Source organism: Rhamphochromis longiceps, linkage group LG4 (genome assembly GCF_057381845.1).
Source record: "Rhamphochromis longiceps isolate RC_006_pf linkage group LG4, R_longiceps_female_GT1.1, whole genome shotgun sequence".
In the NCBI taxonomy this organism is placed as follows: Eukaryota; Metazoa; Chordata; class Actinopteri; order Cichliformes; family Cichlidae; genus Rhamphochromis; species Rhamphochromis longiceps.
The window spans coordinates 13,494,196-13,510,963 of record NC_140560.1 but is presented as its reverse complement, the minus strand read 5'-3'; the positions used below and the strand labels follow the sequence as shown (position 1 = coordinate 13,510,963).

The following is a 16,768-nucleotide window of genomic DNA, read 5'->3' as shown; positions in this document are numbered from 1 at the left end:
GCAGTCCTAAACAATCCTGCTGAGAAGGGTTAATGTCACTATCACATCCAGCGTGCAGGACAAACTTGATTCTTTTAACATTTAAAAGGTTCAGACAGCCCGGCTCTCTGGGACACTTTCTGAGACACAGCATGCAGACCATGCCTTCATCTAACCTGAGTTCAAGGCCACTGCAGTGCTCAGTATGAGCTTAGAAACAACCTGTTAGGTAAGTTACTACAGCTGACACTGGATATGCAGAATTATCAGTACATTCCACAGATCTGGGTGGTGCAAGCTGCTTTTATGTTCCCACCGGCGGAGCAACAGTGATCTGGGTGACAAGATTCAGCTTATACTGAAAGTGGAACTGAAATGAGCTCTTACATTGACTGTCCAGAGGGGAAACCCACTATCACCACCACTGAATGTTACCACAGGACGCTCAGATTTACTGTACATGAACTGGTTCATATCCATGTGGATGTGATGCCAGCATGAAACCTGACACTCGTGGCTGCACCCAAAGACCCCCAAGAACTGGAACAAGGGGTATGAGGACTCTGCATAACAAAAAGCAGCAGAGATTTAAAAAAAAAAAAAAAAAAACCCTGCTCGCAGAGTTCTGGCAGCTTCTACTAAAACCAGACGAGAGGAGTAAAAAGTGCCATCACGCTGAGAGACACCCCTGCTCATTGCATGACAGATGGGTCACACCACACGAAGCATCAAACTGATGGAAAAGCATGTATTGTAATTTAATCCCGTTAATCTGCATGCTGATAATCCCCAACACCCACACAATCCTCTGTTGCTGGTTAATTACAGCAATATTAGCGCTACAGATTTCCTTGATTGGTGCTCACTTTGAGCGAGGTCCTGGTTTGGGTGAGGGGTAATTAACACGCCGTGAAAACAACTCAACAGCTACTAAACACACATCAACAAAGCGCCCTGCAAACACACCACCCGCACTTCACAGCTAATCTGTTTTTCTGTCCGCGAAGTAGGACAGAAAACAGCAAGCGCAAGAGGAGTGGCCGGACTTCAGCTGCAAAGTACTGGCTTTTTTATATATCCATACTTAAAAAATAAGTCTGTTAGTTTAGGGGAACCAGGCGAGAGGAGGAATACCATCTCCCTCTCTTTCCTCTTGTCCCGTTACTTTACCTTGTTGAAGGCGAAAAGCTCCTGTTTTATCTTCTCTCTCTGCGGGTCGGTGCCCTGCCGACGAAACCTAAACTTCATCATCTTCAAGCCGGTCACGGGGGAGGCAGGACCGAGGGGACAGAGAGGGTAACACGGAGGTATCAACCCGAGCTTCTCGGCGGGACTAGAGGCGGTTCGGCGCAGTCGGAAGATGCTAAGCTAGCTAACGGACTAGCCCATGCAGGCTGAAAGCGGGGGTACAACACTACTGCCTCTGCTGCGGCTCTCCTCCCTCCTCTCCCTCCTGGTGCTGTTTAGGTCCTGGTGGGTTTGACCACAGCAGCCCCCCTCCCTTCCCTCCTCTTCCCGGTTCACACGGATCCCGTTATTGGTAACCAATAGGGACGAGGAAATCTGCGAGCAATTACTCAGCAACGCCTACACAACCAAGGGCTCGCGAGACGGATGCTCGGTTTGTAGCACAGGATACACCGGCGGTATGTCCCAGCTGCTTGAGTTTGTACACTGCGACAACTGGGAGTTCCTTTAAACAAAATGGAACGGCCAGAGATTAAATAGCCAATAACGGCTAACTTTTCTCACTCGAAACTGTGGAGAAAATGTAAATATTTTACCTTAACTATTGTAAATTTGTTTTTTTAAGATGTCAAAAACTGGGTTTAAGATAAATAATGGAAGCAGACAGATTCAATCATGTTTGAATGACTACTTCAAACATGATTATACGTCCTGTTTAGGAAGAAAAACATGAAAAGAATGGTAACTCTGACCATTAATTGAAGGTTATAATTAGCATATATTTTATTTTAATTATATTTTACTAGTTGTTGTTTTTTTAGTAGTATTGTATTCACCAATGATTTTCCATACTCTTTAATTCCACCTAACTCATATACATTGCTGTGTATTTGCTAAAAAATAAAGTACTCACACACCACTACTGTTATACTAAAGCTTTAATTTATTATTCACATGCAATAATTATGTAAAACTGCTATTTGCAAAAAAATTTATTGTAAAAATAAAATATTTAAGTTAGTGCAAACTCTTAGTGATGTGGCCTCAAAGCTTATGTGCCAAAAAGACTTTGCCCCTTGGCAAAGCAGAGAATAAGAGATGTGTCAGAAAAAGTTCTTTATCCTATCAAACCAAAAGTTTCCATTAATGTCAAAACCAAGATGAGGTTATAAGGGTTTGTTTGTTATACAGCAATAAACTGGCGCCACCATTACACTAAATTAATGTTGTCCCAAGAACAAAGCAAATCATGCTATTCTTCTAAAGAGGGGGCATGGAAACAAGGAGACATTAACCCTTATAGTTATATTGGACAAGATCTTAAACATTTCTGGATGATTATGTAAAACTATAAACATTAAAGATTAAGGCATTCATTCAAGTTTCTCCTAAAACTAGAATGTGACTGACATGAATGACATTTTATGTGCCAAATCATTCATTAAGAAAACAGCTGATCAATTAAGAAAAAATAACATTTTCATGGCCATAATGGAAAAGCACTTTTTCAAAATCATCACAATAAACAAGTTATCAACTTACATAACAGTGCCTTTACATACAAAAATAACCTGTCTTACGAATAGAGGTAGAGTACATTTTTAAGGCATAAACTGTGATTTCTATGTATATGTCATCCTCGTGTTTGTGCTATAGGAGGGTGATTTCACTTGGTGGCAATGTGAGTCTCTTCTCTCTGACTGACAGCATGTTCTCCACGTGCATGGCGATGACTCGGCAAAGCTCCAGGCCCTGGAAAACATCATATAGCATAACATCATTTAGACCCTTAAAGAAACAACACTGGACTTAAGATGAAGAGTGAATATAGACTGCTCAGTGGTACAGTTAGGGGCGAAAGGGGCAAAAGTTTGTGGACACTTTTTCCTTTTGTAATTTTTCTTGTGTACACCATCAGAGTGAATTTCAAATGAATCAATATTTGATTGAAGTCCAGACTTTCAGATTGATGCAGATTCAAACTGCAGATTATAACACATTAACTGCAAAAGCAACCCAAAAGTTTCTCAAGGCAAAGAAATGGGATATCTTTCTGAAACCAATAAAGCATGCTCTTCAGTTTTCAAATGCAAAACTGAAGGCAGAGACCCACAAATAAGCAGCAACTGAATGTGGCTGGAGTAAAAGCCTGGGGGAGCATCTCAAGAGAGAAAACTAAGCATTTGGTGATGACCCTGGGTTGTAGACTTCAAGCTGTCGTTGACTGCGAAAGATTTTCGCAAATGGGGTACTGCGTATAAAAATCACTTTAATTCCTTAAAAGTTGATGCAACACTTTCATTAAATACCTTGAATTAAAGCTAAAAGTCTGCACCTCAGTCACATGTTGACTGCAGAAATGTGTCACTGTAAATACAGACACTGTTACACACACACATCTAAATCTTCCATCTATGTCTTATACACCCACCTGCTCCAGCTGCAGCTGTGTGACACGCTGGTTAAGCAGGTCTCCTATCATGATCTCCACATATGGGTAACTGGAGCCAGATGTTGGCCTCTGAGTGCGAGTTGATTGAATCTCCTTCAGAGGAAAACGCACCATAGTCTCCTAATCACACACAAACACACCAATGTGCATATAAATAGGCATTCAGGGGACACACAGACATAAAATATAAAATTAAATATCTCAAGTTTTAAAGGTTATATTTTCTCTTGCACAGATTTTTTTTTTATTTGTAATTTAGATTTTATTAAAAAATGATGGATGGGAGAGCCAGTAAACACCATAACCAAGAGGGGGAGCCAAAAGCTTTGTTGAAATATAATAAAATTCCTGCCTTTTTTGTATTTTTCAATCACAATAGATCAGTAAAAGGGTAAAATGCTTGTTTGACTCACATGTGTGTCCTTGTTAAGAAAATGAAGCCCGTTCAGATTAACAGCCAGGATGCATGGGGCGTGGACGGACGAAGAGCCAGAACTCTGGATGTAGAAGAAGGAGGAGCCAAACATGGGGAAGGCACTGACCAGACCTGGGCAAAAACACACCAAAGCTCACTTCTGATAAGCTGCCGCATTCAAATTGCGAGGTAAAGATGTTTACAGAAAATGTCGCGACAACTCAGCGTGCTTTTGAACATTTTCTTTCCCACTGGTCCAACAAAAATGCTCTAAGAAGACACCTTGCTGCACTCATATCAACTTAGAACTGCTATTTGGGATCAGAATAAGCCTTTTTTTTGTTTACCAGATGTTTCAGATGTTTATCCTAATAGAATTGTGACAGAACATGCAATGGGCTTTGCTATTAACAATACAAAAGTTATTAATATTATAGGACATATGTAAAAGTTAAATGGCCAAATTGTGAGTATCTTTCACACTCACAAAGAACTGTTGTCTTACCAAGGAACTGCGCACGGGCCTGGTGTGGGTTTAAGGGCTGGACCTGCTGCATGTGTTGTGTTGTCATGTTCAGCCACTGCTGTGAACCCTGTTTGCTGTAGAACTGCGGAGGGATACACTCCTGCACCTCACGGCTAACACACACGCACACACAAAGAGGGAACAAGGTGTAATTGAGAGACAGCAGATCAAATTATACATGTGCATGTTAGGTGTATTTTTCTGTGCAAGCCGACAATGTGCAAAGCAGAGTATGGTGGCCCTGAGAGGTCAAAAAGACTGCAGCATAAGAAAAGGCCAGAAAAATACAAAAATGCTACAAAAGCACATAAAAACACAAAAATGCACAATGAAATTAAAAAAGAAACACACAACAGATGTAAAGCAAAAATAAAAAATAAAAAGATAAATAGCACAGTGGAAGTTGGGGGAAAAAAGCTCCCAAAACACAACAAAAGTGGTTTTTTAGCAGAAAATCTTACAGAACAGCTGTGGAAATGAGAGAAACAGCGACATCCACAGGATTCGACTGAGACACAGAACCTGAGGATTTGTAGCTGTTGTGAGGAAGTAAAGTTGTAATTGAATGATACATATAACACTGTAGATGAATGTTTTATATTAGTTGTTCAACATACCATGTAATGGTCTAACCTGATGAATTTTCATTGTGTTTTGTGTGCTTTTGGAACATTTTTCTATTTGTGTTCTTTTACGTTGCAGTACGTTTGACCTCTCAGGGATACCGTACATTCTCTTCCACTGCTTCTCCAACCTGTAGGTTTCCCCAAGGTTCAGTCCTGGGTCTACTATTATTGTCTTACTACATTTTAAAGAGTGTTGTTATATAAAACCCTTAGGTAACTAACTTAGTCCCTGGATGCAGCAGCAACCTTCTCAGCCCTTTGTGATATAGCCACAATATCAGAAATAGTAGAAAAGGGATATCTGGGCCAAACGTGCTCTTCTGTAAGTCAGCCATGTCTTACTGTTTGGAAAAAATTAAGCTACTAAAAGTCTCAATCACTGGTTTCTTTAGATAACTTTAATTTAAATCACTTTGAATCAATTTAATTCCTAAAAAGTGAATGGAACACTTTCATTAAACCGTTTGAATTAAAGCTAAAAGTCTGCACTTCAGTCACATGTTGATTGCATAGATATGATTAGATATGATGGGTGACAAAAAATCAACATAAACCTACCTTTAATTTGTCCCTTGTATCACTAGTAACTTGCCCAAAAGTAATTGATATGCAAGTGTGAGTTGGTACATTAGCATGCAAAAGGTTTCCAACAACAAATGGATATATTTACAGGGTGGGGAGGTAGATGGTGTCTTTGGCACGATGCTGTAGGGCAGCCAGCCTGGTAATCTGCTGCAGATGCTGTTCACTGGGCTTACCCTGAGGAACCACACTCAGCAAGGCCTTCAGGTAGTCTGGCAACACCTTGAAAAGAGATGCACAATGTGCATTAGTCCGTCTTGTTTCTATGACAAATATCAACTGATGAGAAGACGAAACAAGATGTACTTCTATGCACACCGCCCGACCACAAAAAAAAAAAACCCTCATCAGGTGGTGATGACGTATGTGGCCACAAAAAAAAAGATGTCAGCTATCCAATGAAATATTAGGATGTCACAAATTTTTAGCACGTGAGCTAAAATTTCAGGACTGCTTCAATCTACAGCTCTGTGAAATGAGATTTATACCTGGTTATAGTGCATGGTGACATAAAGTTCATTGTCAAGTTTGAGAGCTAGACTCCATATAACCCGTCTGAACCAAAGACTGTAGTTGGCATCCACGGGCTCGGCCTCTGTAGCGATGTCCAGGATGTACTCTCGCTTGTTCAGGGGACGTACATTCTGACCTACACAGAAAGACACTTTAGTAACCATCTATTATCCAAAACATGTAACAATATCTAACTCGGCAAAAGGAAATGTTAGCATTTTAGAGCTCCACTAAAACAAGAGATCCTTGTTACCCTTGTGTGTGACCAGAAAGACGGCATGTTCATCCAGTGCCTCCATTCTTTGGAGTCCCATCTCAAAGCAAAGCTCCTCGATCACATCCAAAGCAACCTGATAAGGAAAAAGCAAATATGCCACTACAGGCTACAAATTCGGCATCTGTGTTTTACATTTAGAGACTGCAGCCATTCTGTGTGTGTGTGTGTGTGTGTGTGTGTGTGTGTGTGTGTGTGTGTGTGTGTGTGTGTGTGTGTGTGTGTGTGTGTGTGTGTGTGTGTTTTCCACTCACAGAGCATGTCTTGATTTTTAAGTGCCTTTCGATGCCACCTGGGAGCAGGAACAGCTGTCTCTTGGAGCTACGCCCGGCCTGTACACGGACAACAAATCAGAGGGAAACGTCACACACTGCTATCCACAGCTGTTACTGAGAAGTCATGTAGCAAAGTCACATCTGAACATGACAGACAGACACCACAATATGAAAGATATCGCTGTAGATTAATTAGCACGGCCTGATCTACCTGATAAAGGAGACTATACAGGACTATCCCGATTGTTTTTCCGTATTTTTAAACACCTGTTGACACTTTAAGTTAATAAATGTTAGCAATCCCTACAATTTTGACATATTTCAAGCCACAAAGGAACACTGTGTAGCTTATTTACAAACTAACCATCATTGCTTTGAGTTCCATGCTGTTGGGATACTGCACACGCCCGCCATACTGAAAAGTCCTCCTCAGATTCTGCTCGCATGCCTTGGCAATACCTGTCAATTGGAAGAGCAGCTAGTAAACACTTTAGACCAGTGAAGATCAAAAGAGATGGACTGATGAACACGATGCCCACCTTGGTATTGCAAACCAGGGCTGGCACATGCATCCTGGAGAAACGTCAACAGAAACGGCTTCATAACATCAGAGCACCGATGGAAAGATGTGAGAATATACATCAGCCGCCATCCTCTCTGACAGCTGTCCCTGCACACAGAGAAGCGCGCACACAGCCACAGATTAAAGCCTCTCCACGATCATGTCACCGCTCTTTAAGAACAAGCGAGCGCTGGAAGCCTTACGGTTTGGAGCTGGTGTTGACAGTAACTTGTTTCATCACTTGGCAGTAGGCTTCATCCTTCATCAGGCCATGGTCACCACTTAACTAGATTTGTTTAAGCACATGCATGAAGAAAAACATAAAATCACACACACAGACCTCGTCTTAGTATTACAATGGATAGACAATTTGCTGATGTAAGCATACCTTTAATATAGTGGTGACCAGGTCCTGCTCGGTCTGGCCTTTCATTGGGAAGTCTCCCATAAACTTCATTATAGCTGGGCAAAAGAAACAGAAGGAGCTGGACCACATCTTTTCAGATGTATTTCGTTTAAAGCACATTAATGCTTTTATACTAAAAATAAACTAAAAATAAACACAAAGAAACACGAAATATATGCGTATTTTATGCTGCTATCTTCTGCTTCAACCTCCTATGTTTCTTTTCGTTTCCACACTCTGCTCTCACCTAAGAAGATGTCAGCAGCCACTCGGTTCATCCCACTGTCTGAGAAGTCGATCAGTGACTCCTGGATTGGAGACTAGAAAGAGAAACAAGATGTTAAACCAGAACACGATGGCAAGAAAAACATTTTAGATGTCTGTGCACAGGCACAGAGAAACATATCCTATATATTTGAACACAGAGACATGATTGTGATTTGAATTACCTTGGAGAATTTGACCATGTCAGCAGGGTCCCTGAGCTCCTTCCCCTTTTTCGCTTTCTGATCACTGTGGGGAAAAGCAGACAATCAACTCTTGGTTATTTATTTATCACCGTAAGTGCAAATTTTAGCTTTACATTGAACCCTTCTAACTCTTTTTTGTTTTTGACACTGCACATGTGTGTGTCTGACCTCCTGTTCCTCTGCGCTTCTCGGAAGTACTTCTTGGCAAACTCAACCATGTGGTACTGGCTGCTGTGCAGAGGCAGGTCGTCCAGTTCGACACCCAGGCTGTCTCCATAGATCTCATTCACTACCTGAGACACACACAAATCCACAGCATGAGGAGCAAAAGCAAGAGTGCCACTTACTGGGAGCACCAACAATGTAATTATCTAAAAAATATTTCCATTTCTGCTAACCAAAGCATTCCAATGTATGCTGTATAAACACTGGCTAATACCATAATGTAAGGGTACTTTTCATGTTGAGCTCTGTAGGTTACACTAGCCTTTAATCTATTATTCTGACAGTGGGAAGCTTGAAAAAGCAGAAAAAAAGAGTAAAAAAATGCAGTTAGCACCTCGGTAGAGAGGTCGAGCTCATGAGCAGCTACAGCTGAGCCCATCGCAACGGCAACAGCAGCAGAGGCAGCGACTCGTCCCTGCCGGTCTCGGGGCTCCACGCGTTCAGGAGGCAGGACCAAGAAGTCCGGAGCAGCCACAGGACGGATGAACTCGCTGGGGAACACTCCAGACTTTCCATACACGGCGCCGAACCGCCAGCCTACACACATGCACACACACAAAATAAGTAAAAGGTTGCACACAAAATAGAGACTCTTCAATGTCGTAAATATTTTGCGTCACACAACCAACATAAATAAACTCCAAAATGTTAGAAGAAAGCTAGAATAAGAAAGGTCACGCCACACGCACCAAACTCAGCGGTGTTTCTCTTTAGCTCCTCCAGAAGCATCACCTTCTTCCTCACAATGCAGCCATAACGTTTACCTGAGATACAACCACACAATGAAATGGGCACTGTGAAATAATTCAGAGGCAGAACGCAGATCTATCACTGTGACAATTTTCAGTGTTGGATTGTTCCTGTATCTCACCAGCCTCCAGTCCGTCCATGTGCTGGAGTCTGATGATGTCGCCTTTGTGGAAGTTGAGCTGAGTCCTGTCCTCAGTGATGTAGTTCCTCACTGCCACCACATACTCCGAGTCCTGACAAAGACAGGGCACGCTGACATCCAGCAGAGAGCCAAAGAACATTTGTGCCAAGAAAATCCCTTTCCTCACTCACTGCTTAATGTCCACTTTGAATTCATGGGTTTGTCAGCGCTACTCACTGTAGGTTTGTTTTAAAGTTTATAAACTTAAAATAGTTATTCCTGCGTACTGATCACATCTCCATAAGTAAAAAATAAAGAAATAAAGGTAGTGATATTTTATAGTTAAAGTGCCATATAATACAGTACTGTATAAAAGTCTTAAGCCACACTTCATGGTTTTGTATTTTACAAAGAAAATGGGAAATATGTGCATTGATTTATTGAAACATGTGCAAGCATACAAGAAATACAGGATTTGTGTGACCATTTTTATTCTTCAGCACAGCCTGAAATCATCAGGCAAGCTTTGTTTAAGTAGTCTGCAGCTCCAAACCATGACGGAGCCTCCACCATGCTTTAGATGGCTGGAGACGCTCAGTGTTGTACATCTCTCCCGACCTCCTCCTCCGTACATACTGATGATGATTTGAACCGATCATTTGAAATGTGGATTCATCAGTGCATAACACCTGTTGTCACTGACTTTTAGTCCACTTCTTGGGTTATTTGGCACACTTCAGTCTTTTCTCCCCGTTTCCGTTCCTTAAGAATGGCTTCCACTCAAACCATTTCTGATGAGGTCACGTGTCAGGACACACTGCACACCATGCCGGTATACACCCAGGTTTCAGCTAGCAGCTCTTTGGGAAGGACCTGTTTGGTGTAAAATTGCTAATTGCTATTTCATGTCTGTTGTCTTTGGAATTTTTTGAAGATCCAGCTCCAGAAATGGGGATTTTCATTTTTTTTTTTTTTTACAGGCTGCTAGAAACAAAGTGCCTGTTTGGTTTTTTTGTTGTTGTTTTTTTTTTTTTTGCTAAGTTGTGTGTCACATGTAGACAAAATACAGACTTATCCTTTGACTCAAGCGCCTTTTTTGGTGCTTGAATGATTCAGAGGTCAGTGTTAAGTGGCTTAACAAACAAAACAAAAAATTCCTCTGAAAATGGTCAGGTACAAGGAGTGAAAATGAGGGAAAAAGAAGAAAATGTCCAAAGAAAAACTCTAAAAGTATTGCTCAAAACCACTTTAAAAAAAATACAAGAAAGTCTGGCTTCTTGGAAGCAAAATATTAAAAAAAATTATTTTTGCACATAATTTTAAGACACTGAAAACTGAGCCAGTTTCACACGTGGATAAAGAGCACTACACACCCTGTGAACGCGCTTAGATGTCAATGTTATGGCATCAGTATAAATTTGGATTACACCTGAAATTTCATCTTTTTAAAGTAAAGAAATAAATAAATAGAAAGTTAATAAAAAAACACTCAAATCAAAGAGGACATGGAGTAAAGCCCATGCATACATATATTAAAAAAAAATTATATGAGTTTTTTTTACACAGTAATGTTATCTAATTTAATTGTGCCAATCAGTGTGCATTACAAAAACTCATCCATTCATAATTCACACTTCGTCACACGCAGACACTGACAACATTCCTCTGACCTTCTTAAGCTCTGTGAGGAAGTAGTCGGTCATATGCTTGACGTGCGGGGCTTTGGCGGAGAACAAGATCAGCTTCTCATTAGTCAGGTTGAACTCAAGCATGTTCTTAGATGGAATAGACACAAACAGGATGTCTGAATAGCTGCAAAGGAAGTGATACGCCAAACCAGGAAGTCAACTTAAAGTCATAGTTCAAAGCAATCAGGCATTTGACATGTATACACAGAAAGTTAAATAAGATCTATGACCAGATCTTCTTTTTAGCATCTGATTTGTGTTTTTAAAACAAGAAAATGCATTTAAAACAATCTAACTTACAGGGTTTTTTAACAGGAATATGTTGTATGAGACTCACCTGTAAGGCCTCAGCACTCTGAAGTAGTCTGAAGCAGAAGAGCTGCTCTTCACCATCTTCAGCAGCTTGATACCTTTATGAGACACGGACAACACCTGCACACCTGTCCCGACACTGCCCTGGAAAACACACACAACCATATACACACACCACAATATAAACACATGAAACTATTTATTAATTCAGTTTATCTATGCCAAGCAAAACAACAGCTCACAGAGGCTGGAAAGAGGCGAGAGAAGTAGATCTCCCATTCGTCTCTAGCCACGGTGACCACCTTCTTCTTCACGTTCTCATTGTATGTTCCTGAAACCTGATCCACCTTGTTCTCCGCTGTCACAGAAACAGAGGATCAGTAAAGGTTTGAACTCCTGAGAACCAACAGAGAGCGTCACATAGATGCAAGTAAGTCATAAACCTTAAAGCATGCATGCTAGTTTCATACCCAACAGGTCTTTCATCTTCTGTCTCTCCTCCTGCGTGATGCGTATGCAAGCCTCAGAAAAGGTGTCATGTACAATCTGGGAAGACACAGCCAGGAATAGGAATGTGCTAATGGGAAACACTTGGAGTGAAAAATAACTACATCACAGACATTATTTTAGCATTTTAATATTAATGAATCATGACCATCTGAACTACTGCCATAATTACTGTTAACTAGACCAGCTGGAAGACACCCTGAGGTCTCTATGATAATTTACACAAGTTTACACAAAGAATTGCATAAAAGCAAAATAAATAAAGATGATGAATATTGACAGTTATTGGATTTATAAACCAACCTGTCTGAAGATCAGATCCAGGATCAGTGGATTGTTCAAGTTCTCTTTAGGATAAAAAACCTGTAAATGGAGGACAGACATAAATAAACTGTATTTTTATGTAAATGATTATATTGACGTTGGGGTTTACAGCTCCATTTTTTGTACTTAGCTAAAAAAAAACTGAGGTAAAAACAAACCTCTTTCCTCATGTAGAGTTTCCACGGGACGTTGGAATAAGTGTAATATTCATCACTGGTTCTGCTGTGGAGCTGAGTCTGAATGATCTCCTCCTCAACTGGCAACTCTCTGGAGACTGGAAGCAAGAACATTCATTTATTTATTTATATCATGAACAATACACACCTGTATCAGTCTAATCTGGAGCTTATTCACAGGTATTTCTACAGTGTAAATTTACCTGGAGGAGGGGCGGGGCTTATGTTGGAGCTAGATGGCCCTTGGGGGCGAGGCTTGGCTTTCTGGCTAGTCTTGTGTCCCCTGTCTTCTTTAGATTGGGCGGACGAAGTCTTTCTGTGAGTCTGAGATATGGAAAATGGTTAGATATTGTTTTGCCGTGTGTGTGTGTGTGTGTGTGTGTGTGTGTGTGTGTGTGTGTGTGTGTGTGTGTGTGTGTGTGTGTGTGTGTGTGGAGTTAGGATACCGGTTGTGGTGGGTTTGCCATTTGATCTTTAAGGATCTCCATCGCTTCATCATGAGGGTCTGGCTTCTTTCCAAACAACTTTCCATCACTTCTCCTACACACACCACAGTAGTCAGAACAGATTAAATACCACAGAGTATGACAGTCGTCAATATCTCACATCATCGTGTGTGTGTGTGTGTTAACCTTTGCGTGGGAGATCCAGAGGAAGATGTTGTGCCTTCAGGCTGGTGCTGTTTGATAATGTCTTTAATATCATGGCTGGGGTCCAAGTGCTCAGTGTTACTCACAGTGGAGCGGACCACATCCTCAGGAGGGGGGCCACGTAATGGACCTGGAATAAAAAGTTTGATTACACACGAACCCGGTTTGTTCAGGGTTCATCCCTAACCCCTGTAGCCACAGTGTTAGGATGCCTGGGTCGTTGAACCAGGGTTTTGAGTTTATATATTATTTATCATTTCTAGTCTTTGGTTTCTTTGTTAGAGTCATGTCTTATGGTTTGTCTCTGTGTAATCCTTAGTTGCTGTCTCCCCTGTCCGCTATATCCCCGTGTCCAGTCAGTGTCTGTGTCTGCCCTGGTCCCACGTCTCTGTTCCCTCTGTTGTAGTGCCTGCATGTGAGTCTGTCTCTTTTGTTCAGTCTGTGTTATGTGTTTCCTGTTTTACTTTGAAGGTCTCTGTCTTATCTCAGTGTGTTCAGTTTACGCTTCCTTGTCTCGTCAGTTCTGATTTCCCCCAGCTGTGCTCTCCTTCTGTGTCTCATTCCCCTCGTTACTTCCCAGTGTATTTAAACCCTGTGTTTCTCTGAGTCAGTGTTGCGTTGTCCCTCATGCTGTGTGGATCTCCCTGTGGCTCACTGTGAGGTTTGTTTATGAGTTTCCAGTTTAGTTTAGGTTGCTTTTTTATGACTTTCCCCTGCCAGCAAATAAAGCTCAGTTTTTTTGTGTTTAAACCTCATGCCTGAGTGCCTGCATTTTGGGTCCAACTCCTGCCTGCCACACAGCGACTCATGACACACAGGGAGAAATCCTTAAAGTGATAATCATATACTTATTTAAGGGCAGTTACTCAATTCTGCATTTTCAATTATTGCAGTGGGCTTTCCAACCACAAATCACTATGCTGCAATGCACCAATATTTTTATTTCCACTCTTTTTTGATTCAGAAACCGCACAGCAAGTGTACCACATACTCGTTTTCCGTTGAACAGCGGCAGCGCTTGGCTTGTGCAGAGACGCCTCACTCTCTTTGGTCTGCAGGAAAAACAACAATAAGTGATACGGCTTCAAGATTATATTTCAGATTTGCATGCATAAAGTGTATTGAACGTTACATCAACACAGCAGCGTGTGTGTTTACTCACAGGACTGGCTGTGCGTGAGCGCTGTTGTGAGTGCGCGTGATAGTATGAGGGTGGTGACTGTGGGGCTGGAGCAGCTGGGGGGAAAGAAGACAACATTTGCTGCTGGATTGCTATGGCCTGCATCGTCATCTGCTGGGCCTGCAACACAAACAATCCAACATATATTCAATATTTAGTAAACAACAGTTTATACCTATGTTTAAAACATATTCATCTTTTATGGTTTAACTTAATGTTTAGGTTAACTGTGTCAATTTGTAACTTGATATCATTTGTTTAGGCAAGACATTTGATGTCAGGAGTCAGTAAAGTAATGTGGTACATTTGTAAAGTTGTCAATTTTCACTCAATAAATGAATTAACTGCTTAGATTATCCAAGTATTTTGGTAGTACAGCCTTTAGCGTCATGTGTACTGTGACATACAAATGTGAAAGTGGTACTGATTATGGTATCTTTCACTTAAACATTAGTTTAAGGGCTCAGAGTGCAGCATTATCTTTTTAGCATTTGACTGCATAAAGACAGTTTTATCATACTTCATTTGCTCGTACAGCCATGTGAAAAAGACTCTGTGCAGTCCTGTAAAAAAAGTTCACCGTTAATGTTTCCATTGAAATTGAGAGGGTAAGTAGCAGCAAATCAAATGTAATGGATTAGCTGATCATCAGCAAGTGTGAGCACATCTATAAAATCAGATGTTTTGGCGCTTTGCTGCTCTGGTGCATTCACGAGTTAAGGTCAGACAGTGCAATACTCAGAAGAACTGCAAAACACCCATTAGCTACATGTAAGCCTCTGCAGCCATCAGTTAGCATGTTAAATATGAATATTAGGTAAGTTGGAAAGTTGGAAATATACTGAACAAGTCTAAAAAACCAACAAACAAAAAACTAGATTGTTGTGTCATATTTTTGGTGCAGAAAGAAAATACAATGTGATGTCTGTCTACATGAGGCAGCTAAAACTTGGCCTAAACCGGGTCATTCAACAGGACATTGATCCCCAGCATAGCAGCACATCTACAACAGAATGGCTGAAAAAGAAAAGAATCAATGTGTTGCAATGGTCCAGTGAAACCTGACTGAAAAGCTGTGATGTGACCTTAAGAGAAAGCATAAACAAACCCCAGTGAACTGAAACAACGCTGTAAAGAAGAGCGGGCCAAAATTCCTCCACAACTATGTGACAAACCGGTCACACAGAAAATGATTACTTCAAGTTATTGCTGCTAGATGTGTTCCTACAAACTACTGAATCATTAGGTGTAAGTGTTGCACAGTCTCTCTTTTACACAGAACTGTATTGCCCAGTACGAACAGTGGTTTTAATATCAGAGTTGTTCAGAGAAATGATGTCAGACCAGAATGATGGCTTGTTGGTTGATGATGGCTTGTTGCTGCTGAGTCAGTACCACTTGCTCCGATCCTGGAGAAGCACAAACATATAACTGTTATGTTGTTGCTGCACTAAGAGCACAAGAAACAGAATTATCTGTTTAAAACAAACCACACGAATGAACTTTGCAACCCCACATAAAAAACAAACACAAAAAAACTTGAAACTGGCTTTAATTAAAGAAAAAAGAAATAAAGGAGTCCATCATGCCCAAACACTTCAGGCCAAACATGCTGGAAAACCTAACACACATCCTTTTATTCTACCTGGCACACCTGTCATCACAGGCAAGCCTGGAACCACAGGCGTGGCTGGGAGTGAGGGCGCCGCAGGCAGACCCGGGACAACAGACACATTGGAAGCGACATCGGTATCAACAGCAGGGGCAGCTGCGGGGGCAGCAGCGGGGGTGCGAGTGGGTGACTGCGTGGGTGCTACACGACTAGAAGGAGTGGTGGCAGAAAACGATTGCTGACGGTGGTAGGGGTGTTGGGGTCGGTTGTATTGGTGGTATTGTTGTTGTTGCTGCTGTTGTTGATGTTGCTCGTGATGATGGTGGTGGGAGGGGATTGGCATAGCAGGGATTGGGGGCATCATTCCTCCTGCTACTGGAAGCACTGGCACAGCTTGAGGAGTAGCAGGCAGGGAAAAGGAAGATAGACAGGTCTTAAGTGGCAGTTAGTCCACACATTGTTAGTGACTGGGAAATATTTCACATTTTACGACAAACAAGGTATGATCAAGTTCAGATTCAGAAATAAAATATGTCAGAGTGGTCGTTATTAGCCACACTGATGCTGTGGTTCATAGAACATCAATATTAATGTGTTTATTACTCCCCAACTTTGACCCAGACAAATCCTGCTGAGTGTGTAATGGAAAACCTGTTTCAGCTTTTCTAATCTCTGTGTTCTGCTGGTATGTGACTGTAACATCTTGTACAAAGAGTACAAAGTGTGTGCGTGTGTGAAGATGGGAAGCAACAGGTTCAAATCTAACTGTAAACTCTGTTCAAGGCCATGAGGCACTTTCCGTGTCTTTGTTATCAGGCAGGTGCTGACATGACTACGACAAGAAAAGTCCTTAAAGCTGAGCAAACAACTTCTGTATTCATACAATTTGTATGAAGAAGCTGTTATGTTTTTCTGCTCTGTATCAGTGCTGGTGTGAAGATGTTTGTGCTGTATT

The 16,768-nt window shown here is 41.3% G+C and overlaps 2 protein-coding genes across 3 annotated transcripts in view; both read right to left on the bottom strand.

Moving 5' to 3' along the window:
- The window catches only part of llgl1 (LLGL scribble cell polarity complex component 1), a 41,463-nt gene extending 39,969 nt beyond the window's left edge, over nt 1–1,494 (bottom strand). The window contains exon 1 of one of the 2 annotated variants that reach the window (XM_085403379.1): nt 1,150–1,494. In XM_085403379.1, the coding sequence (XP_085259505.1) occupies nt 1,150–1,230 (81 nt within the window). In that variant the 5' untranslated portion in view covers nt 1,231–1,494. The remainder of the gene's footprint in view (nt 1–1,149) is intronic. The other variant, XM_085403378.1, reaches the window with a different exon arrangement.
- Nucleotides 1,495–2,195: 701 nt separating this feature from the next.
- myo15aa (myosin XVAa) overlaps nt 2,196–16,768 on the bottom strand; it is a 48,070-nt gene continuing 33,497 nt past the window's right edge. Inside the window, exons 35-64 of the mRNA XM_085405044.1 lie at nt 15,546–15,610; nt 14,184–14,321; nt 14,013–14,073; nt 13,004–13,151; nt 12,818–12,911; nt 12,575–12,695; nt 12,354–12,469; nt 12,175–12,234; nt 11,835–11,910; nt 11,607–11,722; nt 11,390–11,508; nt 11,035–11,176; nt 9,365–9,476; nt 9,183–9,257; nt 8,828–9,030; nt 8,437–8,561; nt 8,248–8,311; nt 8,046–8,118; nt 7,781–7,854; nt 7,596–7,678; nt 7,370–7,500; nt 7,195–7,289; nt 6,810–6,887; nt 6,535–6,631; nt 6,257–6,417; nt 5,857–5,990; nt 4,540–4,673; nt 4,033–4,166; nt 3,599–3,739; nt 2,196–2,919 (exon numbers count right to left, since the gene is read on the bottom strand). Coding sequence (XP_085261170.1) covers nt 2,818–2,919; nt 3,599–3,739; nt 4,033–4,166; nt 4,540–4,673; nt 5,857–5,990; nt 6,257–6,417; nt 6,535–6,631; nt 6,810–6,887; nt 7,195–7,289; nt 7,370–7,500; nt 7,596–7,678; nt 7,781–7,854; nt 8,046–8,118; nt 8,248–8,311; nt 8,437–8,561; nt 8,828–9,030; nt 9,183–9,257; nt 9,365–9,476; nt 11,035–11,176; nt 11,390–11,508; nt 11,607–11,722; nt 11,835–11,910; nt 12,175–12,234; nt 12,354–12,469; nt 12,575–12,695; nt 12,818–12,911; nt 13,004–13,151; nt 14,013–14,073; nt 14,184–14,321; nt 15,546–15,610 — 3,272 coding nt within the window. The 3' untranslated portion in view covers nt 2,196–2,817. The remainder of the gene's footprint in view (nt 2,920–3,598; nt 3,740–4,032; nt 4,167–4,539; nt 4,674–5,856; nt 5,991–6,256; nt 6,418–6,534; nt 6,632–6,809; nt 6,888–7,194; nt 7,290–7,369; nt 7,501–7,595; nt 7,679–7,780; nt 7,855–8,045; nt 8,119–8,247; nt 8,312–8,436; nt 8,562–8,827; nt 9,031–9,182; nt 9,258–9,364; nt 9,477–11,034; nt 11,177–11,389; nt 11,509–11,606; nt 11,723–11,834; nt 11,911–12,174; nt 12,235–12,353; nt 12,470–12,574; nt 12,696–12,817; nt 12,912–13,003; nt 13,152–14,012; nt 14,074–14,183; nt 14,322–15,545; nt 15,611–16,768) is intronic.